General features: G+C 39.5%; 1 protein-coding gene across 1 annotated transcript in view; it reads right to left on the minus strand.

The window, feature by feature from the left end:
• CACUL1 (CDK2 associated cullin domain 1) overlaps positions 1-16,977 on the minus strand; it is a 73,866-nt gene extending 56,889 nt beyond the window's left edge. Inside the window, exon 1 of the mRNA XM_059398690.1 lies at positions 16,369-16,977. Within this exon, the coding sequence (XP_059254673.1) occupies positions 16,369-16,738 (370 nt within the window). The 5' untranslated portion in view covers positions 16,739-16,977. The remainder of the gene's footprint in view (positions 1-16,368) is intronic.
• Positions 16,978-20,533: the final 3,556 nt, after the last annotated feature.

Below are 20,533 nucleotides of genomic sequence, written 5' to 3' on the forward strand. Positions count from 1 at the left end.
TTAGCTCAGGTCACGATCCCAGGGTCCTGGAATCAAGCCCCACATGGTGTAGAGAATGGAGCATTCTACCAGGTGGTAATCTTTTGGACAACACAAGTTTCCTAGATTTTTACTGATGGATGGACACACGGTGGCAACAAGAAGTCTGCTTCTCCCTCCACCCCTCACCCCACTTGTGCTCCCTAACAAAGAAATAAAACCTTAAAATAAAATCATTCCATGTAAAAATGAAGTTACATCCACATAAACAGGTAACACTGATATCTTATTTTTATTTCATGTAAGTCCTCATTAATTCATTGTTTAAGGATTCTGTGCTTCCTACCCCATCCTATCCTATTCTCCCCAAAAGGAAAACATTTTAGTCCACAAAAGGCTTGTAACATACTATGTCAAACTATATAACCTGCTTTGTCTTCAAATATCATGTTTCTTTCCTCAAAACACTATAAAAATTATATAGGAAATGCATTTCATTATTGTTTTACTGCTTAAAAATCCACACATTTCTCAATTTCACAAAATGTAATGGTACAAACATCCATCACTACTGTCTCAGAAAACCAGCTGCTGGGGCCTACAGCAAGACTGAAGTCTATATACCTTCAGGAGAGCTATTATTCTACAATTACAACATCACACTTGAGACAAAGTGAACATGCTATGACAGTACATATGAAAAAGTCAAGGGGTTATCATCTATTATAGTTCTAACTCCAACTAATCCAAAATCTAATATTCATATAGGAAGCATCTGCTCAACTGAATACATAGGTGTAAATCATTCTAAGTGTAGGTCTGCTGTAGTTTTAAAAGTCTGTTGTTGATTTCCTACAAGTTAATCTCTCCATGACATTTAAAACCAGGAAAGTTTAACTGAAATAGTAGTACAAGGCAGTGTGTGCTGAGTTGGAAACACCAGTAAGTGAGCTAATCTAGCCCTGCAGGATCCAGAGAAGTTCAGGGCTTGAAGACAGGATACAATGAGTGTGGAATAGAGGCAGAGAATAGGGGTAGGGAGGGGAGAGGTGAAGACTGGCTGAAAATCTGTAGACAAAACAGTAAAAAGAAAAAGGAATCTGTATAGAAACTGAAAGATATAAGGCTGGGACTCTGAGACAAAGATACATAAAGAGGGTAGGGGCACATGCACAAGCATGTCTGTATGAAGTTCAGGGCCGATGGATTAAGTAAAAGCCAAAAATCAACATAAGAAACACTCAAACATCTAATCCTGCTCCTTCTCATAAATTCTAGGATACCATGGATCAGGAGAAATGTACTTTACTTCCTGTTCCACTTAACTACTACCCCCACCATTCCCCCAAGATGGAAGATCCTCCCTTAGAAAAAGGAAGAGGGGGCGCCTGGGTGCCTTGGTGGGTTAAGTCTCTACCTTTGGCTCAGGTCATGATCTCAGGGTCCTGAGATCGAGCCCTGCATTGGGCTCTCTGCTGAGCAGGAAGCCTGCTTCCCTCTCTGTCTCTGCCTGCCTCTCTGCCTACATGTGATCTCTCTGAATCAAATAAAATCTTAAAAAAAAAAAAAAATCTGTTTAAAAAAAAGATAATTAAGAGAACTTTAAAAGCTTGGGGAAAAAAAACCCTATAATTATTATCCTTAAAGAGGTTAAGACAAAAATCAAAGCCACTGCCATGAAAAAGCAGCAATCCAAATGCTCTTAAAATAAAAATATAGCAGCTATTAAAAAAAAAAACGTAGAAAATATTAAGAAATTCTCCCCAAACATTAAGAGGATATAGCAAAAAGTGGTTGATAGAAGACAAAAACAGGAAACTCAACATCTGACTACTAATCATTTCAGGAAAAAGGAATAGAAAAAAAATGTAAAGGGAAAAAAGTATTGACACATTGATATAAGAAAATATCTCAGAAATTTTTTCAAAGAGAGAAAAGGCCACATACAAAGAACAAAAATTAAAATGACACCTGAATGCCCCAGTGGAATACTGCAAGCTTAAAGTCAATGAAGCAACACAAAAAATTCCAAGGAAAAGTTTTTACTTAATAATTCTATACCCAATAAATAAATAAAATCTTTAAAAAAATATTAATTCTATACTCAACTGTCAATTGGTGAAGGCAAAAATTTTAGAAAGAGAAACCTGAAACTTTATAATATACTAAAATTTTCTCAGGAAGCTACTAGAAGGTATGTTCTATACACACACACGTGTGCACGTGCACACACACACACAGGAAAACAATAAAAAGGAAGACATCAAGTAGCAATCATTCCAACTATTTAGGAAGCCCCTGCAAGGCAACTGTGTAGTGGCTGTAAGGAATAAAGAGAAAAAGATTAACAACTTCAAGACAAAAAGAAAATGCTGATTAACTGGGCATTTTTTTTAAAGATTTTATTTATTTATTTGACAGAGAAAGAGTTTCACAAGCAGGCAGAAAGGCAGGCAGAGAGGCAAGGGGTGGGGACAGAGAACAGGCTGAGCAGAAAGAGATCCTAACCTTAGCTGAAGGCAGAGGCTTAACCCACTGAGTCATCCAGGCACCCCTAACTGGACATTTTTTAAACACCAGTGACAGAAATATGGTGGATCTGATGAAGCCATTGAGGTTTTAAAAATAAGTTTAACAAAAATGATGTAAGTACACACAAAGCAACTAATAACAAAGATCTATGTGAAAGAAAATGGAATCTGAGTGCACTTCTGGCCTTCTGGTGAATTATTTAGAGAGTCATAATGTAAGGATGGTTTATTAAATGAACAAAAAGTTGTGATATTGAAAGAACTGAAGAGGTAAGGTAGGTAGAGGTATAAAGGAACTAAAACCTCATATTAGTAACTGGAAGTCAACTGATCATATACAAGTGATAAATCAAGCAATAACAACATTAATACACTGAAGTGTGTGGATAAATACTAGAAGAAACAGCTAAACGAACTCAGCTAAATAAATGCTAAGTGACTGACTCTGGGTTACAGGTCCAGGAATAGGAAAGGGCAGGGGAGGGAACCACTGATTTTCATTATGTATTTTTTCATACAATTTGAGTTTATAAATTATAAACCTGTATTTAAAAAAAAAAAAATTGTGTTGTTTTAAAGCCAAAGAGTTTGGTAAATTTCAAGCCCTCAGAAAGAGGAAAAAAATCTAGTGAGAAGACATTTTTGTTTTAGTATTTCCAATAAGTCACGGGGAATGAGAAAGCTCAGAGTTCACCAACTGGCCACTAGACCTCTCTACATTACTATTCCGTAGACCTTAAAAAAGACACACACACACACACACACACACACACACACACACACACCCCTATGCTCCTCCCAGATCTGTATCCTCCCTCCTTCACCCCCAAATTTTGTAGATCCTAGTCCCAAATATTTCCAAAATCTGAGACATGACCTCTTCCAATGCTTTATTTATTCAGGTCATCATCTCTTGTCTGGACTACAACAATTACAACCCCCTAACTCGTCTCCAGGCTTCCATTCATGATCCTTTCCAAGCTAAATTAACAAAATAAGACATATTTGCCAAGGTAGCTCCCCTAATACCCTTCAGTTATTCCTATTCCTACAGAAGAAAGTCCTGCCCCTAACATGACATGTCCCTCACTACACACCTTTCTATCTGTGTTTAATTTGCACCACTTGATCTGCATACCCCGTGTTCCAACAATGTCAGCTCTGGGTATTAGGCACAGAATACCCCCTCTGCAAAGGAAGTTTCTTTGAACCCAGTCCCACCTCCTCAATCCTCCTGATAAACTTATTTTTTCTTAATATTTATTTATTTGAAAGAGAGAGAGTGTGACAGTGCAGAGTGGGTCAGAAGGAGACAGAAACCCCAGGAGACTCTGCACAGAGCGGGACGTAGGGCCCAATCCCACAACCCCACAGTCGTGACCAGAACTGAAACTAAGAGCCTGAGGCCCGACCCACTGCGCCACCCAAGGGCCCCTCTTCTGAAAAGCTTTCATTCATTTTCATAAAAAGATTCTCTTTTTCCTCTACCATGTACTTACACAGCTTTACTACAGCACTTAATCATATCATAATTATCTCTCATCATCTCCTACACTAAACTCTGTCTCATCACCAGAGTCTAAAATACTACCCTGGCATACAGAAGACCCTAAATAAATATCTATGGGATAAAATACCATTCAGATGTCTGGTCAGCACAACTGCATCTACAAATTATGGGATCTATAACTCTATCTATAGAGATTAATAGCCAAATGACTATAAAAGTAGGAAGAAAAACAGAAGGCCAGTTTGTCCTGCTAAGAAGTGTTACAAAAGGCTATCCACAATAATTTTTATATAGTATTTAACAGTTTACCATGTGATTACATATGGTCTACAGCTCAGAGTTACAGTTTAAAGAAGAAATAAGCAGCATTCATTCCTTTAGGGATTTGGGACTGGGCCTTATATAAACATTACTATGGCTTTCTCTTAAAGCTTCACTGACGTCACTTTGTACAATAACGTGTCAAAAAACAGCAAGACAAGATTCCCAATGAGACCCTGAAATTCAGCCCATTAATCAATATCATAGTGTCACTTACTGCAGCACAACTCCACTAAGCTGGAAGGCAAGAAGATACCAAACCACCACAGATGCTACAAACAGTGCATATTTTAAGACCTGAATGCATTAACTGATACACTTGTAAAAGGATCAGCCAATCTGGAAACTGGCAGATGTAAAGGGCAGGATTTACCAAAATCAGTTAACACTTTCATTTAATTCAAAAGTCAACTTTAACACCTTTTTTAATCATTAATTTTAAAAAACAGAATAATTTCATGGAATTCAAATCCCATTTAAAATCCCATGAAACTTTTCTTCATCTGAAGAAGAGAAACTTTTGGTGCACTGGTCAATAATTTTCTGGAGATCATGGCACAGTATCAGTTAATGCAAGATCCGCCCCCCCCAACACACACACCCTCCCTGTCTCGATCCACTCATTGCCCTTTATCCTCATACCCTAGTCCCACCTGCCTCCATCCTCAATACACCGTGACAGGAAACCATTCTATTCTGTTTAATATATTTGCAATATGAGCAGCTGTAACATGTGCTACATCTGAGCAAAAGCTTTAAAAGCCATTTAGTGCTTCTGTCCACTCTCTTCTGTTTGCCTCTGCCAAGAGTGACAGGACCCTGAAAAGAGCTGCTCTTGAGAATGAGATGACACGTGAAAAGCCACAAGCAACTGTCAACAACGAATATAACATGAACAAGAGTAAACCTATGTTGTTCCATAAGCTCCTGAGATTTGGGGGTTATTTGGGGGTTACCATCATAGAAAGCTAACCAATGCAGAATGGAAAGCTGAGCTAATTACACTTCCCAAATTAGATTCCACCAATGAGACACATTTGAGTGGAATTTGGAAGGTCAAAGTGAGACAAAGCATATTATTATGGCTTATGATTCTGCCAAGTAAAGTTAAAAAACTTCAAGCACCAGTGTCTAGTGATCCACTTCAGAGGTGAGCGACGCATCCTGACACAGGATGGTGGTGGCGCAGCCTGCCCTCAGCTTGAATGGAGCCACCTCACCAACTTCTACACCTCCAACCTTTCAACAATGTTTAGAGGACCTAATTTCCAGTATTAAATATCTTCTTGCTTTGGGTATCTAGAGTGATTTCTTGCACTGAACTATAATCAATAAAATACTGAAGTAGTGACAGGGCACATTCTCTAAAGCCAGGAAGCTGGCTTTGGTTTACCAATCTAGTTGGATTTAGAGGCAATGATGGCAGTGCCAACATCAGATAACACAATGCAACAGTACACGGCAGGAAGCAGCAAAGAGGTACCCAAATTATCACCTGCACTGACCCAGAATAAAGTTCTTCTTGAGGAAACAACATGGCAGACTGTTCTGAAACAACATGGCAGTTAGGATGGAAATGAGAAACAAAGACTATGAAGGGCTGTCTGATTCTGTTAACAGGTGAAAACTTTGAGAAAATGATTAGCTCAATGAACAAAGACTAAAGAGCATCCATGACTGTCATTAAAAGAATCTCTTAGGAGCACTGGGGTGGCTCAGTGGGTTAAAGCCTCTGCCTTCGGCTCAGGTCACGATCCCAAGGTTCTGGGATCGAGCCCTGCGTCAAGCTCTCTGCTCGGTGGGAAGCCTGCTTCCTCTCCTCTCTCTCTCTGCCTATTTGTGATCTCTCTCTCTGTCAAATAAATAAATGAATCTTTTTTTAAAAATTTTAAAAAATAAAAATAAAAATAATCTCTTAGTTCTTATAGGCACAGGGTTGACATAGCCCAAAAATGAGAAAGAGAATGATTGTGCAAGTTAAACAATTACCATACTAAAATAATTCAAAGCTTAGATAAATCTTTTAACTGAAAGGATACTGACTGTAGAACAGTAGGACCTTGAGACCTGAAATGGGACCAGCTTGGTGGAGTCTGATCATCTGGGAACCCTGACCTCACAAAAGTCACTGAGCTTTCCCTGCCTAAGAAGTACCCTTCCTCCACAACATGACGCTAGTCTTTACCTAAGTAAAGACTCTGTGAAAATATCTCCTCATGCCTTACCTGCAAGCAGCCCTCACTGACCCTAAACTTCCAAGCAAATCAGATTTCCTAGGATAACAAGTACCAAATTTAAACCAACAGGAGTCAGCTTGCATTCCAAAAAAACTAGAGACTTCAGAAGACTTTAAGACTTCAAAGACTTTAACACCTTGTTGACAAAAACCTAGAGAATGCAGGTAGGATCAGATTCTAGGGTTACTGAGTAAGAACGAAACAACTTTAGATAAGACTTATCAAAAGGAATATACTTACTAAAGATTATTTACTGTACTACCTCAAGGAACTAGATATGGTTGTAACAGTTTGCTCAGTTAACTGACTGAAACCTGGACTCAATGAGAGCCAACATTAAAAACAGCTGGAACTCGGGGCGCCTGGGTAGCTCAGTGGGTTAAAGCCTCTGCCTTCGGCTCAGGTCATGATCCCAGGGTCCTGGGATCGAGCCCCACATCGGGCTCTCTGCTCCTCGGGGATCCTGCTTCCTCCTCTCTCTGCATGCCTCTCTGCCTACTTGTGATCTTTGTCTGTCAAATAAATAAATAAAATCTTTTAAAAACAACAACAACAACAGCTAGAACTCCTGCTGAATAAAAGCAAGAGTAACAGAGAAGAAAATGTATCAAGGAACTGAAAAAGATAATGAACAGAACCTTAGTGATTTAGGGTACAATAATAAGTGGTCTAACACATTAGTAACCAAGAGGTGAGTGGTAAAGTTTTTTTAAGATTATATATAATTGTAGTATTGTTACAATTACATAATTATGATTATGTATTGATGTAATTATACAACATTAACTATAATTAAGTATATATATGATGAACAATAATGCTCTAAATTTGACAAATTCTAAAAACTTACAAATCCAAGAAGCTCAATGGACAATAAAAATAAACCTAAAGAAAACCCTACCCCAAGAAACATAACAGTCAAACTGCTGAAAACTTAATCCATAAATGAAAATCCTCAGAGTGGCCCGAAAAATAGGACAAGTTAGAGAGAGGAACAAAGATAAGACTATATGGACATGTATTATAAGAAAAAAGGCAGGCCAGAAGTCAAAGGAAAAACATCTTTAAAGTGTTGAAAAAACAAAACAAAGACTGCCCATCTAGAATTCTATATCCAGCAAAAATAGCCTTAGAAAATGAAGGTAAAATATTCTTGCAGACAAATGAAAGTTGAATAAATTCAAGGCCAAAAGGACTGTACTGTAAGAAATATCAATGTACATTCTCAAGACAGAAGAAAAATAAGAGGTGAAAACTCCGGTCTAAACAAAGGAATAAAAAGTTACAGAAACAGTAACTCTGAGTAAACAAAAAAAGAATTATTTTCCAGTTTTTGATTACGTAAGACAAATTTCACACATGATTCCATCCATATGAATATCCAGAATAGGTGCATCCATAGGGACAGAAAGCAAGTTGCTGGACGCCAGAGGCAGGGGGAGGCAGGAATAGAGAGTAACTGCTTAACAGGTACCAGATGTTATTTTAAGGTGATGAAAATGCTTTAGAACCAGATAAAGGGATTGTTGCACAACACTGAATGTACTAAATGCCACCAAATGGTTCACTTTAAAATGATGAATTTTATGTTACATGAATTTCACCTCAATTTTTTTTAAGATAAATGGATATTTCAAACAAAGCTAATAACTGTATATTTGATGCTTGTTATACTTAGAAGTACCATTATGACAATGGCAATGCAGCATAAAGGACAGGAGGGAGGAATGAAGTATACTGATATAAGATTGTTACATTATATGTGAAGTGGTCAATACTTGAAAGTACATTGTGATGCGCTTAATTTTCATATCGTAAATACTAAAATAAGCACTAAAAAGAAAAAAAAAGGGGGGCATGCTAATAAGCCAAACTGAAGACAAACATGAATCATAAAAATTAATCAAAAAGAAGATGGGAAAAGAGGAAATTTAAGAAAAAGAAAAGAGCAGAAAGGACAAAGACAAAACAAATCAGAAGACAGTAGATTTAAACCCTACCACATTGTTAATTACATTAAATGTAAATGGTCCAAATGCTCCAGTTAAAAGGCAGAGATTGGGACACCTGAATGGCTGAGCTGGTTAAGCATTCAACTCTTGATTTCGGCTCAGGTCATGATCTCAGGGTCATGCCATTAAACTCCAGGTCATACTATGTATGGAGCCTGCTGGAGATTTCCTCTCTCCCTCTGCCTCTGCCTCTCCCCCAACTCGCGTGCATGCTTGCATGCTCTCTCAAAATGAATATAATCTTAAAAAAAAAAAAAAAGAAAGAAAGAAAAAGCAAAGGTGGGGTGCCTGTGTGTCTCAGTCATTAAACATCTGCCTTCAGCTTGAGTCATGATCCCGGAGTCCTGGGATTGAGCCCTGCATTGGGCTCCCTGCTCAGCAAAAAGCCTGCTTCTCCCTCTCTCACTCCCCCTGCTTATGTCCCCTCTCTCGCTGTGTCTCTCTCTGTCAAATAAATAAATAAAATCCTTAAAAATAAATAAATAAATGGCAGAGGTTGTCAGACTAGACTTAGAAACGCAAAACAAAATCATATACTGTATACAAGAAATACACTTTAAATACACAGATACATTAAAATAAAATAGGAAAAGATGTATTATGCAAATAATAAAATAAGGATGTTTTATTTAAAAAAAAAAAAAAAAAAGCAGCCTTCAGAGTAAGGACTATTACCAGAGTAAGGACTATTACCAAAGATGAATAAAGATATTCTACAATGATCAAGCAACCAATTCATTAAGAAGACAGAACAATCCTAAATATGATACACCAACAGATTAATGGACTTTGGACCCCCCACATATATGGTCAGTTATTTTTCAACAAAGTTGCCAAAGTAGGAGCACCTGGGTGCTCTGTGGGTTAAGCCTCTGCCTTTGGCTCAGGTCATCATCTCAGGGTCCTGGGATCCAGCCCCACATCAGACACTCTGCTCAACAGGGAGCCTGCTTCCAACCTCTCTCTGCCTGCCTCTCTGCCTACTTGTGATCTCTGTCAAATAAATAAATAAGATCTTTAAAAAAAAAAAGTGACTCAGTGAGGAAAGGATAATCTTTTCAATAAATGGTGCTGAAACAACTGGAAATCCATATAAAGGTTAAAAAAAAACTTCAATCCTTATTATACATATTATAATACTACACACAGGTTCAACTCATAACTTAGATCATAGACCTAAACATAAAAGCTAAAACCGTAAGATTTCTAAAATAAAATATAGGCAAAAAAATCTTCCTAACTGTGAAGAAAGAAAGTATTTCTTAGGATAAAAAAAGTACAAACCATAGAAGAAAAACTGATGTCAGATTTCACCAAAACTTAAAACTTCTGTTCTTCACAGGACATTGTCACAGATACAACATTCACTATACATATTATCCCACAGAATATGAATCTAAAACTAATGATGAAGCCTTGCAATAAGACAACCCAAGAAAAACTTAGATTCTCACAAACAAAATTACGTTAAAGGGCAATAAGCACATGAAAAAGCCAATAGCATGTGTAAAAGGGAAATGCAAAATAAAACCACAATTATTATTCTTCCTCTAAAGTGGCTAAAATTAAAACAAACCTTACAATACCAAGAATGGGAAATGTACCCGGTATAAATATCAGTGAGGGGGCGCCTGGGTGGCTCAGCAGCTTAATCCTCTGCCTTCAGCTCGGGTCATGATCTCAGGGTCCTGGGATCGAGCCCCACATCAGGTTCTCTGCTCAGCAGGGAGCCTGCTTCCCCCTTTCTCTCAGCCTGTCTCTCTGCCTGCTTGTGATTTCTCTCTCTCTGTCAAATAAAAAAAATCTTAAAAAATAAATAAATATCAGTAAGTATGTGGAGCACTGGAACTTTTATACATTCTGAATGGGAATGTACAATGATACAACTATTCTGAAAAACAGACTGGCAGTTTCTCATAAAGTAAAATATACAACCAATATAGGACCAAGCAATTCCACTTACAGGTATTTGTATGAAAACCTATGTCTACACAAAACCTACATGATGGTTCAAAACGGCTTTATTCATAACCGAGATTGGAGACAACCCAAATGATCACCAACATATGAACAGATAAACAATTTGTGGTATCCCCTCCAAAACAGAACTCTGCCCTAAAATGTAGTAATATGCAAGAACATGTAGGAATCTCAAAAACAAGGTGAAGAAGCCAAGCATAAAATAATACAGATGATACCATTTATCAGTAAAACCTAGTTAACAGAAAGCAGAGGGGCTAGGGGCAAGAGTACTAAAAGCAAAGCAAGATAAAACATATCTCAGTGATGAACATGTTCTATTGATTGATTTAGTGGTTACTGTTGGAGAGAGTCTTCCTTGGGCTTCTTGCACTTCTACATGTCTTGCTGAGTGTGCTAAGACTGCAAGGCCCAGACCAATTGCTCTTGAACTTGAGCCATCCTATAGCTGGTAACCTTGAAAGATGAGGTAATGTCTTCCCCTAAACAAAGAGCAAGCTCGCTTACTACTTTCTATAAAAGCAGTGGATTCCCCACGTTCAATATTCTTCAGCTGCAACACAAACCCAATAAGGGAGCATCCATCTTGGCCATACTTTATTGCCTCTGGAGACCTGGGGAAAGGGAAACCTATACAAATACACTTATTTTCAAACTATTTGCTGTGCCATGAATAACACATTTCTTTCTCTGATCCAGGAGTCTCCGTTTCTGCCAGCATCCAGTAGTAACAGTAACAGGCTAGCTTTTAGCTTGCTCAAATCCTAGATAAAATTTTATGCCTCAAATGGGTACAATTCATTGAATATAAATGGAGGAGAAAGGAGAAAAGGTATACAAGAAAGAAGGAAATGGACAAAAAGGAAAAAGAGGAAGGAGGAGAATGAACAGGACGAGGGAGGGAAGCAGAGGTTGAAACAACAGATATTCCTTAGTACGCAGAATGAATCAATCCAGCCTTATGCAGAATGTCTGAGTGCTTTACACACAACACACTTAAATTGTTCTCCAAGAAGACCCTTTCTCAAGGAATTAAATGTATTGTTGAAGGATGTACTAATTTCCTTGAAAACTGCTATGGTGGCTGTCCTTTGTAGTTCTGGTTAAAGATGGTCAATACTGCCATTAAAAGGGGCTCCCTGATTTCAATGGGACAGTGGGTTCCCAGAGTGACAAAGGATAAGTAGAAGCTGTTAATCCTCAGATATAAAGTAGGCATGGTTATAAAAGGCAAGAGGACCAGATCTGTCAACAGAATGGTTTGGATCCCTGGTGGTGGCTAACCATGGTGTCCTACGGAAAAACAGTGGGCAATACACGTGATGAGAAGAAAAAAGGAAAACAAAAACAAAAAAAACCTCTAGGTATATCAAACTGAGGCGTGCCTTAAGTGGCCACAATGTAAGAATTATGGCATGTCACGTAATACACAGACTGAGCTTGTTCAAAGACTTAGAGCCCCTGGAAAAAAAAAGGAAACAGTGGGTTCCACTGAGTAAGAACCCTACAAAATTTCATCAAGAGAATACTTGGGAGTCTTCCTCCTAGCCTTTCCGAGAGAACATGCAGCTTTTCATAAGGAGACAGTGCATGTGGGAAACAGAATCACTTGGGCTTTTTAGGGGTTACTCAACACTGGCTCTAAGCCCATGCTAACCCTTAGGGACCAGAACATCACTGTGGTAAACCAGTCAGATCAACAGCTGTGAAGGCACATGGAGAAAGAAGTGTTTTGGCTTTGCTCCATCTTACAGTGGACCCAGTGATTCCATGGACCCACCCCGGGTTCCTGAACACAGTTAGTCTCCCTAAACTATGGAGTAAGGGTTTACAGCATAAGAAGGGCTAAGTGGGGGGGGAGAAAGGGGGGGCAAGTAAAATGTCCTAGATGTGCTCTTTCCTAACAAAATAATAAATCCAAAGCAACTGTACATCTCTGTGGAAACTGGAGAGGATAATACCAACTCCAAAGACTTAAAAGATGGCAGGATGGGGACTGTCAGAAAGACATGCTGTTTCACTAGCCTACTGCAGCCAGTGCAGAAGACTTGGATCTTGGTGATTGACTGTGGATTAAAGTAAACCAAATTAAGTAGTGACTCCAACGGTAGTTGTTCCAGATAAACTCTCTATTGGGACAAATCAACACAATCCCTGGTACCTCATATGCATCCATCAAGCTAAGAAATGCTTTTTTTTTTTTTTTTTTAACCTATTCCAAAAACATACCACTAGAAGCTGTTCTCATCTTACAGTCCAGAAACACACTTTGTGACTGTCATAGCTCAGGGCTTCGTCAACACTCCAGCTATCTCTCATTATCTGGTCCACAGAGACTGTGGGCATCTGGACACCTCACAGGTCCATATATTGTTGGTTCAACCAGCAAATCCTGTATCCCCACCCACACTTGGTGCCATCCAGCTTTCTACTTTTTGCCAACCTAGCAGGTGGGAAAAGACATTACTACTCTCTTAACTTGCCTGCCTCTGATTACTTAATAATTGCAAATACCTCTTTCTATGCATGTTAAGATTTACTATTCTGCAACCTACTTATGAATAACCTTTGACTATTTTTCTAGAGGTTGCTGCCCTCTCCTGATGTGTAGTTCCTTGTCTGATCTACATATTAATCCCTTATCAATTTTGAGCACTGCAAATACCTTCTCTCATTCTTGTCTTTCACTGAATAAAAAGCTTTAATTTTTATATAATCAAAGTCATTAGTTTTTACTTTTATAAATTGTTGAAGCTTTGGGAGTCCTTATCTCTTAAAGAAAGAGCTTCTTCAAGAATTCTTATGTCAATATTTTTTCTTACATTTAGGTCTTTTTAACTTATCCATAACCCATCCTATCTATAGCTAAGGTTTGTTTTTTTCCTCCACGTAGTGAGCCACTCTTCCCAACATGACTCCTTTCTCCAGTGATTTATGATGCCACCCTTAAGTTCCTGAACACATATGGGTAAGTCTCTCCTATTTGTTCCGCAAGTCTACTTTTCTGCTCATGTACTTACACTATAGTTTTTATTACTATAGCCTTGAAACAGTATCTTAATTTCTGATAAACCAAGCTCCACCAACACAAATATTTAATACTGCTTTAGCTATTCACAAATTTTATCCCATTTGCCATACGAATTTTAGATTTAGGTTACTAAGTTTGTAAGACCAACTGGAATTTTGATGGTAGTTTAATCGAATTTATAGATTAAAATGGAGAAAACTGACACTCATAATAATAAATATATCCCAAGAACATGGAAAGTTTCTCCTTAGATCCTCTTCTATTCTTTATTAAAGTTTTAAAGTTTTCTTCTTAAAATTTTTAAGTATGCTTGTGTTAATTCCTAGAGACTTTACAGTTTTGATGTTCTTATTTTTTACAATATTTACTTTTGATTACCTTTCCTAGTTGGTTATAGCTTATGTAGTAAATGCTACTAATTCTTATAGTTTGATCTTCAATCCAGTAACCATGCGAAACTCTTACTGGTTGTAATAGTTTCTCTGGATTCTAATGGTTCTTCTAGGTAAGTGACCAATATCTGCAAATAATTAGTTCTTACGCTTCCCTTCATATCCTTGTATTTCTTATTTTTTCCCTTTGTAATGTCAGCCAGGACTTTTTTTTACCATGTTAAAAAACAGTGATAGAGGGCATCATTGTTAGTAATCTTAAAATGAATGTATCTAAAATTTCTACATTAAGTATTATTATTTGCTGTAGGTTTTTGGTAATGACCTTAATCAGTTATCTCATATTCCAAACTTGCTAAGAGTTTTTATCATATATCGTTGTTGGATTTTATCAAATATTTTTATGGTATCAAGAGATTCAAGATTTTTCTCCTTGAGTCTCTTAAAGTGATAAATTAATAGTAAACAGATGTTGAATCATATCCACATTCTTAAACTCCACGGATCACAATTTAACACAGACATGAAGGAGGATTTTCATACCTATGTTAATAACTGAAACAGATCTGTAACTTTCTCATACTGTCCTTATCTAGGTTTAAAATCAAGATTTCACTAACACTAACCTTATACATTGAGCTAGCCATCTTTTTGTTTCCCTATGTCCCAGAACGACTTGTAAAAACAAATTATTATTTAAAATTCAATGCAACTCACCGATCTCGTTACAATTTCTGAAAGGGGAGGTCTTTACCATTTCAGTTTGTTAAATATTAAGCTCAAGTTATCCGTTTCTTCTGATACCAACTTTGTTCGTATTTTTCTAAGAATTTATACTTTTCATCTAGGCTCTCATATTAGCCTATAGTTCATAAAATTTTTTTTCATAAAATCCTTTTTAAAATTCTCATACTTGTAGTTATTTCCCATTTTCTCCTTAATTATATTTGCATCTTTTTTCTTGATCTTATCAGAAGCGTATCTTATTAATCCTCAAAGAACAATCTTTTGGTTCAGCAAATCTGTTGTTCCTAATTTCACTGGTTTCTGCTCTTAACTTCATGGTATTTTCTGAACTCTTCAAATGAACCGTGTAAGCACTAAAACAAGCTCTGGTCAGAATTTAGAAGAGTCAGCCAGCCACTGTGTTCAAAGCCTGGTTTCACTATACAGACTTCAGTACACAAACTATATTATTCTCACATATGCATGATACAAAAAAAAATTAGACCCGATTACCAATCATACCTACACATGAATATCCTTGAGGAAAGCTTTATATTGAAGGCAAATAAATTAGATTATGTGCTTGTCCCCACCAAAAAAAACAAAAGTGTAAGGCTGTAATTGTATATCTGAACCAAGGCAGATATTTCCTCCGCACAGCTAATTGGACAATTACTGGTACCGCTTGATAAAATTAGTAACTAGAAATGAAATCTCCAGTTGCTTTACCAGATGCTATTCAAAACCTGCAGTTATTAATAGGAGACTAAAATCTGGCTGCCATGGTCACTTTTCACCACTGCCACCACTTCCAAAAAAAACCCCACTCAAAGCAATAGCATTTATTTTCCCTAGCTATAGAACCATACCTCCTGGTTAGGGGACAAAATTACAAAAGATTTTAGTCTTCAATCTTTCTGCTCGAAACTGAGCATTAAGGCAAGGCAGATCACTAACATAAAGTTCAATATTCAACATAATCTTGGACTTGGACACAGTAAATGGCTTATTATGAATGTAAGCTTTGAAAAGTTATTTTATACGTTATTGGCCTCAAAACGGGACGTCCCTCCCACCGCACTGGTGTTATCCAAGAAACAACTCATACATTTCTCTATCAGAACGCAGAACGTGCACACTTTAGAAGGGAAAGAACGAGGTGCAGATATTGGTCAACTTTCTAATTTCTGAGTTGGTTAACGCAGACAAGGTAAAAGCACAAGAACACAATTGCCAGATTTCAATCTGGTCACCAAAAAAATAAATAAATAAATAAAAGACTCTCCCGAACGAAACTCAGACGGCCTTATTTTCTCCTCACGTTTGAGGCCGAAACTTGAAAGGGGGCACGGGGAAGAAAAGAGCTTCTGAACGTGGCGAGACAGCCTGCTGTGATAAAGATCGCATTTGGAGGAGAACTTGGGGCTGGGTGCGCACCCGGCTGCTCCTCTAGGCCAGGTAACACAAGAAGCCAGGGCCGCTCCGGCGCTGGCCGCAGACACCGAACGAGGGGGGGTGGGGAGGGAGGCGGGGAGGAGAGGAGAGACCCAGGCCTGAGACAAAGGAAGCGGGGCTGGCCGAGAAGGGTGGATTCGACGTCCGGGTGGGGAGGAGAAAAGCCAAGGCTGCTGGGGAGAGGCTGGACTCACAGAACTTGGAGGTGGAGGTGTTGATGTTGATGGTGGAGCTGGGGGTGGGGGCGGGGGCCGCCTTGGCCACGGCGGCGGCCGTGTCGCAGCTCTTCAACATCATGATCACCCCATTGGCCTCCGGCGGTGGCGGCGGCCCCATCGAGAGCCCCTCCTTAGGGCCTTTCCTGTCCACCGAGGCCGCGGGCACCGCCAGCAGCTGACCCCCCGGCGGCTCTCGCGCAGGGGCTGCAATCGACGAGGGGGGCGGCGGCGGCGGCGGCGGCGGCTGCCGGAAGCCGTCCACCGCGGCCTCCCAGTTGTTGTGGTTCTGGTCGTCCATCATCGCCACGTAGCTGCCCCACTCCTCCTCTTCCATGCTTTCCTCCATCCTGCAGGCCCCCAGCACCCGCCCGCCTCACAGGCACCTGCCGCCCGTCTCAACCCCGGGCCAGGGGGCACCGCAGCCTCCTCGAGTTCACATCGCCGGAGGCCGGCACGGGCGCGGCGGAGAGGGGAGCTGGGCGCCGGGTCTCTCCGTCTCCGCCGGGCCGACTCTTACAGACAGGGCTGACGGCGGTGGGCGCTCCCGGGCTCTAGCCTGGGAGAGGCAGCCGTAAAGCGGCCGCGCCCCTCACGACATTTTACAGCAACTTCCAACAGGCTGTTGGAAAGGGCAGCTGGGGGAGCGGCCAAGAGGGCACGTGGTGCGAGGAATGAGCCAGGAGAAAGCAAAGCAAAAAGGGGCAGGAGCTGTAAGTCACCCCCACGCAAAAGGGCAGAGGTTTGGCCCGCCCCGGCTGGACCCGCACTGAGAGGGGAGGGGCCCCGGGTCGGGTGGAGCAGGCGTCGGTCCCGCCCCCGGGCCGGCCCCACGTGACAAGGGAGTTTGCGCACGCGCGTTCTGTGTCTGGTTACCAGGGCGACCGGAATCTGGCCGGCTGCTGAAGATGCGCACCAAACCTGGCGTTCGCTGCGGCACAGGGCCCCGTTTGCGTGGTGTTTTTCTTACGCCCGCCGGATTTACTGTGTCTTTGCGCCGCACAGGGTCTCGCCGTCCAGACCTTTGGTCGACACGGAGCTACGAGGCCACAAGAGGCCTGGGGTCGCGCATTACAAATGGATGGGACTGCCCTGGGTGGCCCTTGATGGACCTGCTGATGGGCCTCAGCCCACACTAACCGAAACCTTCAAAACCAAGAATAAAAACTGAAACATAGCAAGGTGGCTTTAAAAAAAAAAAAAAAATGCGTTTGAGCTACTCATGGATTTTTTTTTTTTTTAAAGTTCCTTAACTTCTCCATACACAGAGGCCGGGAATTTTAGATTTTTAAATGCCAAGCTTCACGCCATGTTCCGTAAATCTGACTACAAATTTGAGATGATGTTTCAGAGTCCAGAGGGGCAAAAAAGAGAGGTTACGTAACTATATTATAATTTCTTTAACTTCTCTGCTTTCTCAAATGACAGCAATAGTATATTATAGGAGAACAAACGTTACTGTTGTGTTTATAGGTCATCCCAGCTACTGGTGTTAACGTTGTCTAGAAAAACCTGTTATTATTTACTCTAGCAGATAATGAATCTTTATTTCCAGAGGTATGTAATTAGTGCGAAGAATCATTTCAGCCGCTGAAAAACCGTTGTCTCGGGTGCACTTCAGTGTCCACATGTATTTGGGCTTCTCAGCATGTTTTCCCGCTATATTCTGTGCTATACTTAAGGCAACTGTCCACCAGTCACTTAACAATGATTTAATTCTAGACAGTGCTCCCACATATTAATGGCACATACCCTTTGAAGCACTGCCATGTTTTGAATTCCCTGAACCTGGAACTATACTAATTCTCCGGCCCTGGGAAATTCTTGGAGTATTTTCTTAAGTGAAAGAGAATTGAGTCAAATGCCAAGGGTGGAAAAAATGTAACCTCAGAATTCCGTGCCAGGCAAAAAAAAAAAAAAAGAAGAAGAAGATGGAAAAAGGAAAACAAATTACAATTTTTTACAAACAGCAACTGGTGGTTAATCAACAGACTTTCTGTGTAGGTGGGTTGGTGGGTATGTCTGGAGATAATGCAGTTTCTACATAATAAAATATTCAATACACAAGATACAAATCATAAATATATTTCTAGTAACATGATCACAAAACATATGAAGCAAAAGTTCATGAAGGTGTAAGAAAGAAATCTACCATCACAGTAAGTGATTAGCACATCTCTAGTAGATTGCAGTGGGTTGAATAGTAGCCCCCGAAAAGATATATTTGTGTCCTAATCAGTGGAATCTGTGAATCTTTATTTTAGAAACAGGGTCTTTGCAAATAAAATTAAAGTTCTTGAGATGAGATCTACCTGGATTAGCCTAGTGGGCCATAAAACCAATGACAAGTGTCCTGCTAACAGAAAGGCAGCAGGAGATGTGAGAAGACAAAACAGACACAGGGTAATGTGACCCCAGAAGCAGAGATTGGAGTGATGAAGCTACATTTCCACTCAGATGTCAACAGCCACCTAAATCTGGAGGAGGCAAAACATGGATTCTCCTCTAGAGTTTCCAGAGAATTCCACCCTGCCAGTGCCTTGATTTCAGATTTCTAGCTTACAGAAATGTGAGAGAATACATTTCTGTTCTTTACCACACCATTCGTTGTAATTTGTTATAGCACCACAGGAAACTAATACATAGATTAAGAGGATAAAAAAATCTTTAGGGAACTAGAAGATCTGAACAACACAATGACCAAGCTTGAGTTAATGTATACAAATAGCACATTACACTTGACAACCATAGAATAAATATACACAAGAACATGTGAAAAGTCGACAAAAGAACATACTAGGTCATAAAGCAAGTCTCTCTACAATGTCTAAAGATTGGTATCATAGCAACCACATTCTCTGACCAGTATGGAGTTAAATTAGAAATCAATAACCAACAAACAACTAGTAAACCCTCGTATTTCTACTCTTCCAATCAACTCACAGGTCAGGAAAATCATAATGGAAATTGGGAAACATTTAGAACTTAAGGGATTGGTACTATCTCGGCAAAAAAGCTTCCATCCTGGCAAGGCCTCACTCCAGAGATTTTTACTCCGCATACTGGTGAACACTGAACCCTTCACATGTATACTGACAAAATGACCAATATAAGACATTCATTTTAGTTGTAATTAAACGCACCATTAAGGAAAAAGCTAATGATGACAGGGCCAAAACAACCACTAACAGGGTGCAACTTGCCATAAATAAGAAATACCACCTACCAAAAGGAAACCAAATGAGTACATTGATAACTGGTTATTTTTATGGACATTATGAGGCATTATTTCTTACATTACACATGTAAAAATACAACTTTACATATAGTAATATGTAAATTAAGGCAACTTGTAATATGTAAATATAATTTACATATTAAAATTACAATGTTTTATAATATAAGATGCTGTAATTAAAGTATATTTTAATAGTTATTAACTTAAAATCTTAGATGATTTGTTGCAGGATATGGAGATAGGCAATAACATTACTAGCGACCCAACATTGGACAGTTATAACACATGTTAGTAATTACTGCAAGCTCCCATGGTTGCAAGTATTGATGTATCTGTTTGGCTTTTAGGTTGATTGGCTGGTTGGTGTCTATTTCCCTCTAGGTTATCGGTTTCATTAAATCAGGATATATATAAAATATATATGTAAGATAGATCTATATAAAGGGACCCCATGGAGGGAAGAAAGCCATTTTCTTTGCTCCTTTTCCTGCTTCTGTTCTTGCTAGGACCTGCACCCCTGCCTTACACATGCCTTAACGTATATTTTTATAAAGGTCAGGAGTTAATGATTTCTTTGGAGTCTTCCAGCACAATACATAACATCTAAGGAGTGATGGGTCAGGGTCATAAACTTCTCCAAGACCATTGACTACAAACACCTTAATGCCAAGACCCCTGGCTCCAGGGCATAAATGACTTATGCAGGACACCTGAGCACTCATCCTTGTTCTACCAGTCCCTGGATGCCTAAGAGCACACGTACACCAGACCACCACCTCAATAAAAACTCCAGACCCCTGAGCAAAGACAAGACTCCTGTTCCCTTGATTTTGAGTTTCCTGGACATTCTGTATTCTCTCTGTGTCTTCAATAAACTCTGCTCTTACTTCCTCTTGGCTTGCATTT

Source organism: Mustela nigripes, chromosome 4 (assembly GCF_022355385.1).
Source record: "Mustela nigripes isolate SB6536 chromosome 4, MUSNIG.SB6536, whole genome shotgun sequence".
Taxonomy (NCBI): domain Eukaryota; kingdom Metazoa; phylum Chordata; class Mammalia; order Carnivora; family Mustelidae; genus Mustela; species Mustela nigripes.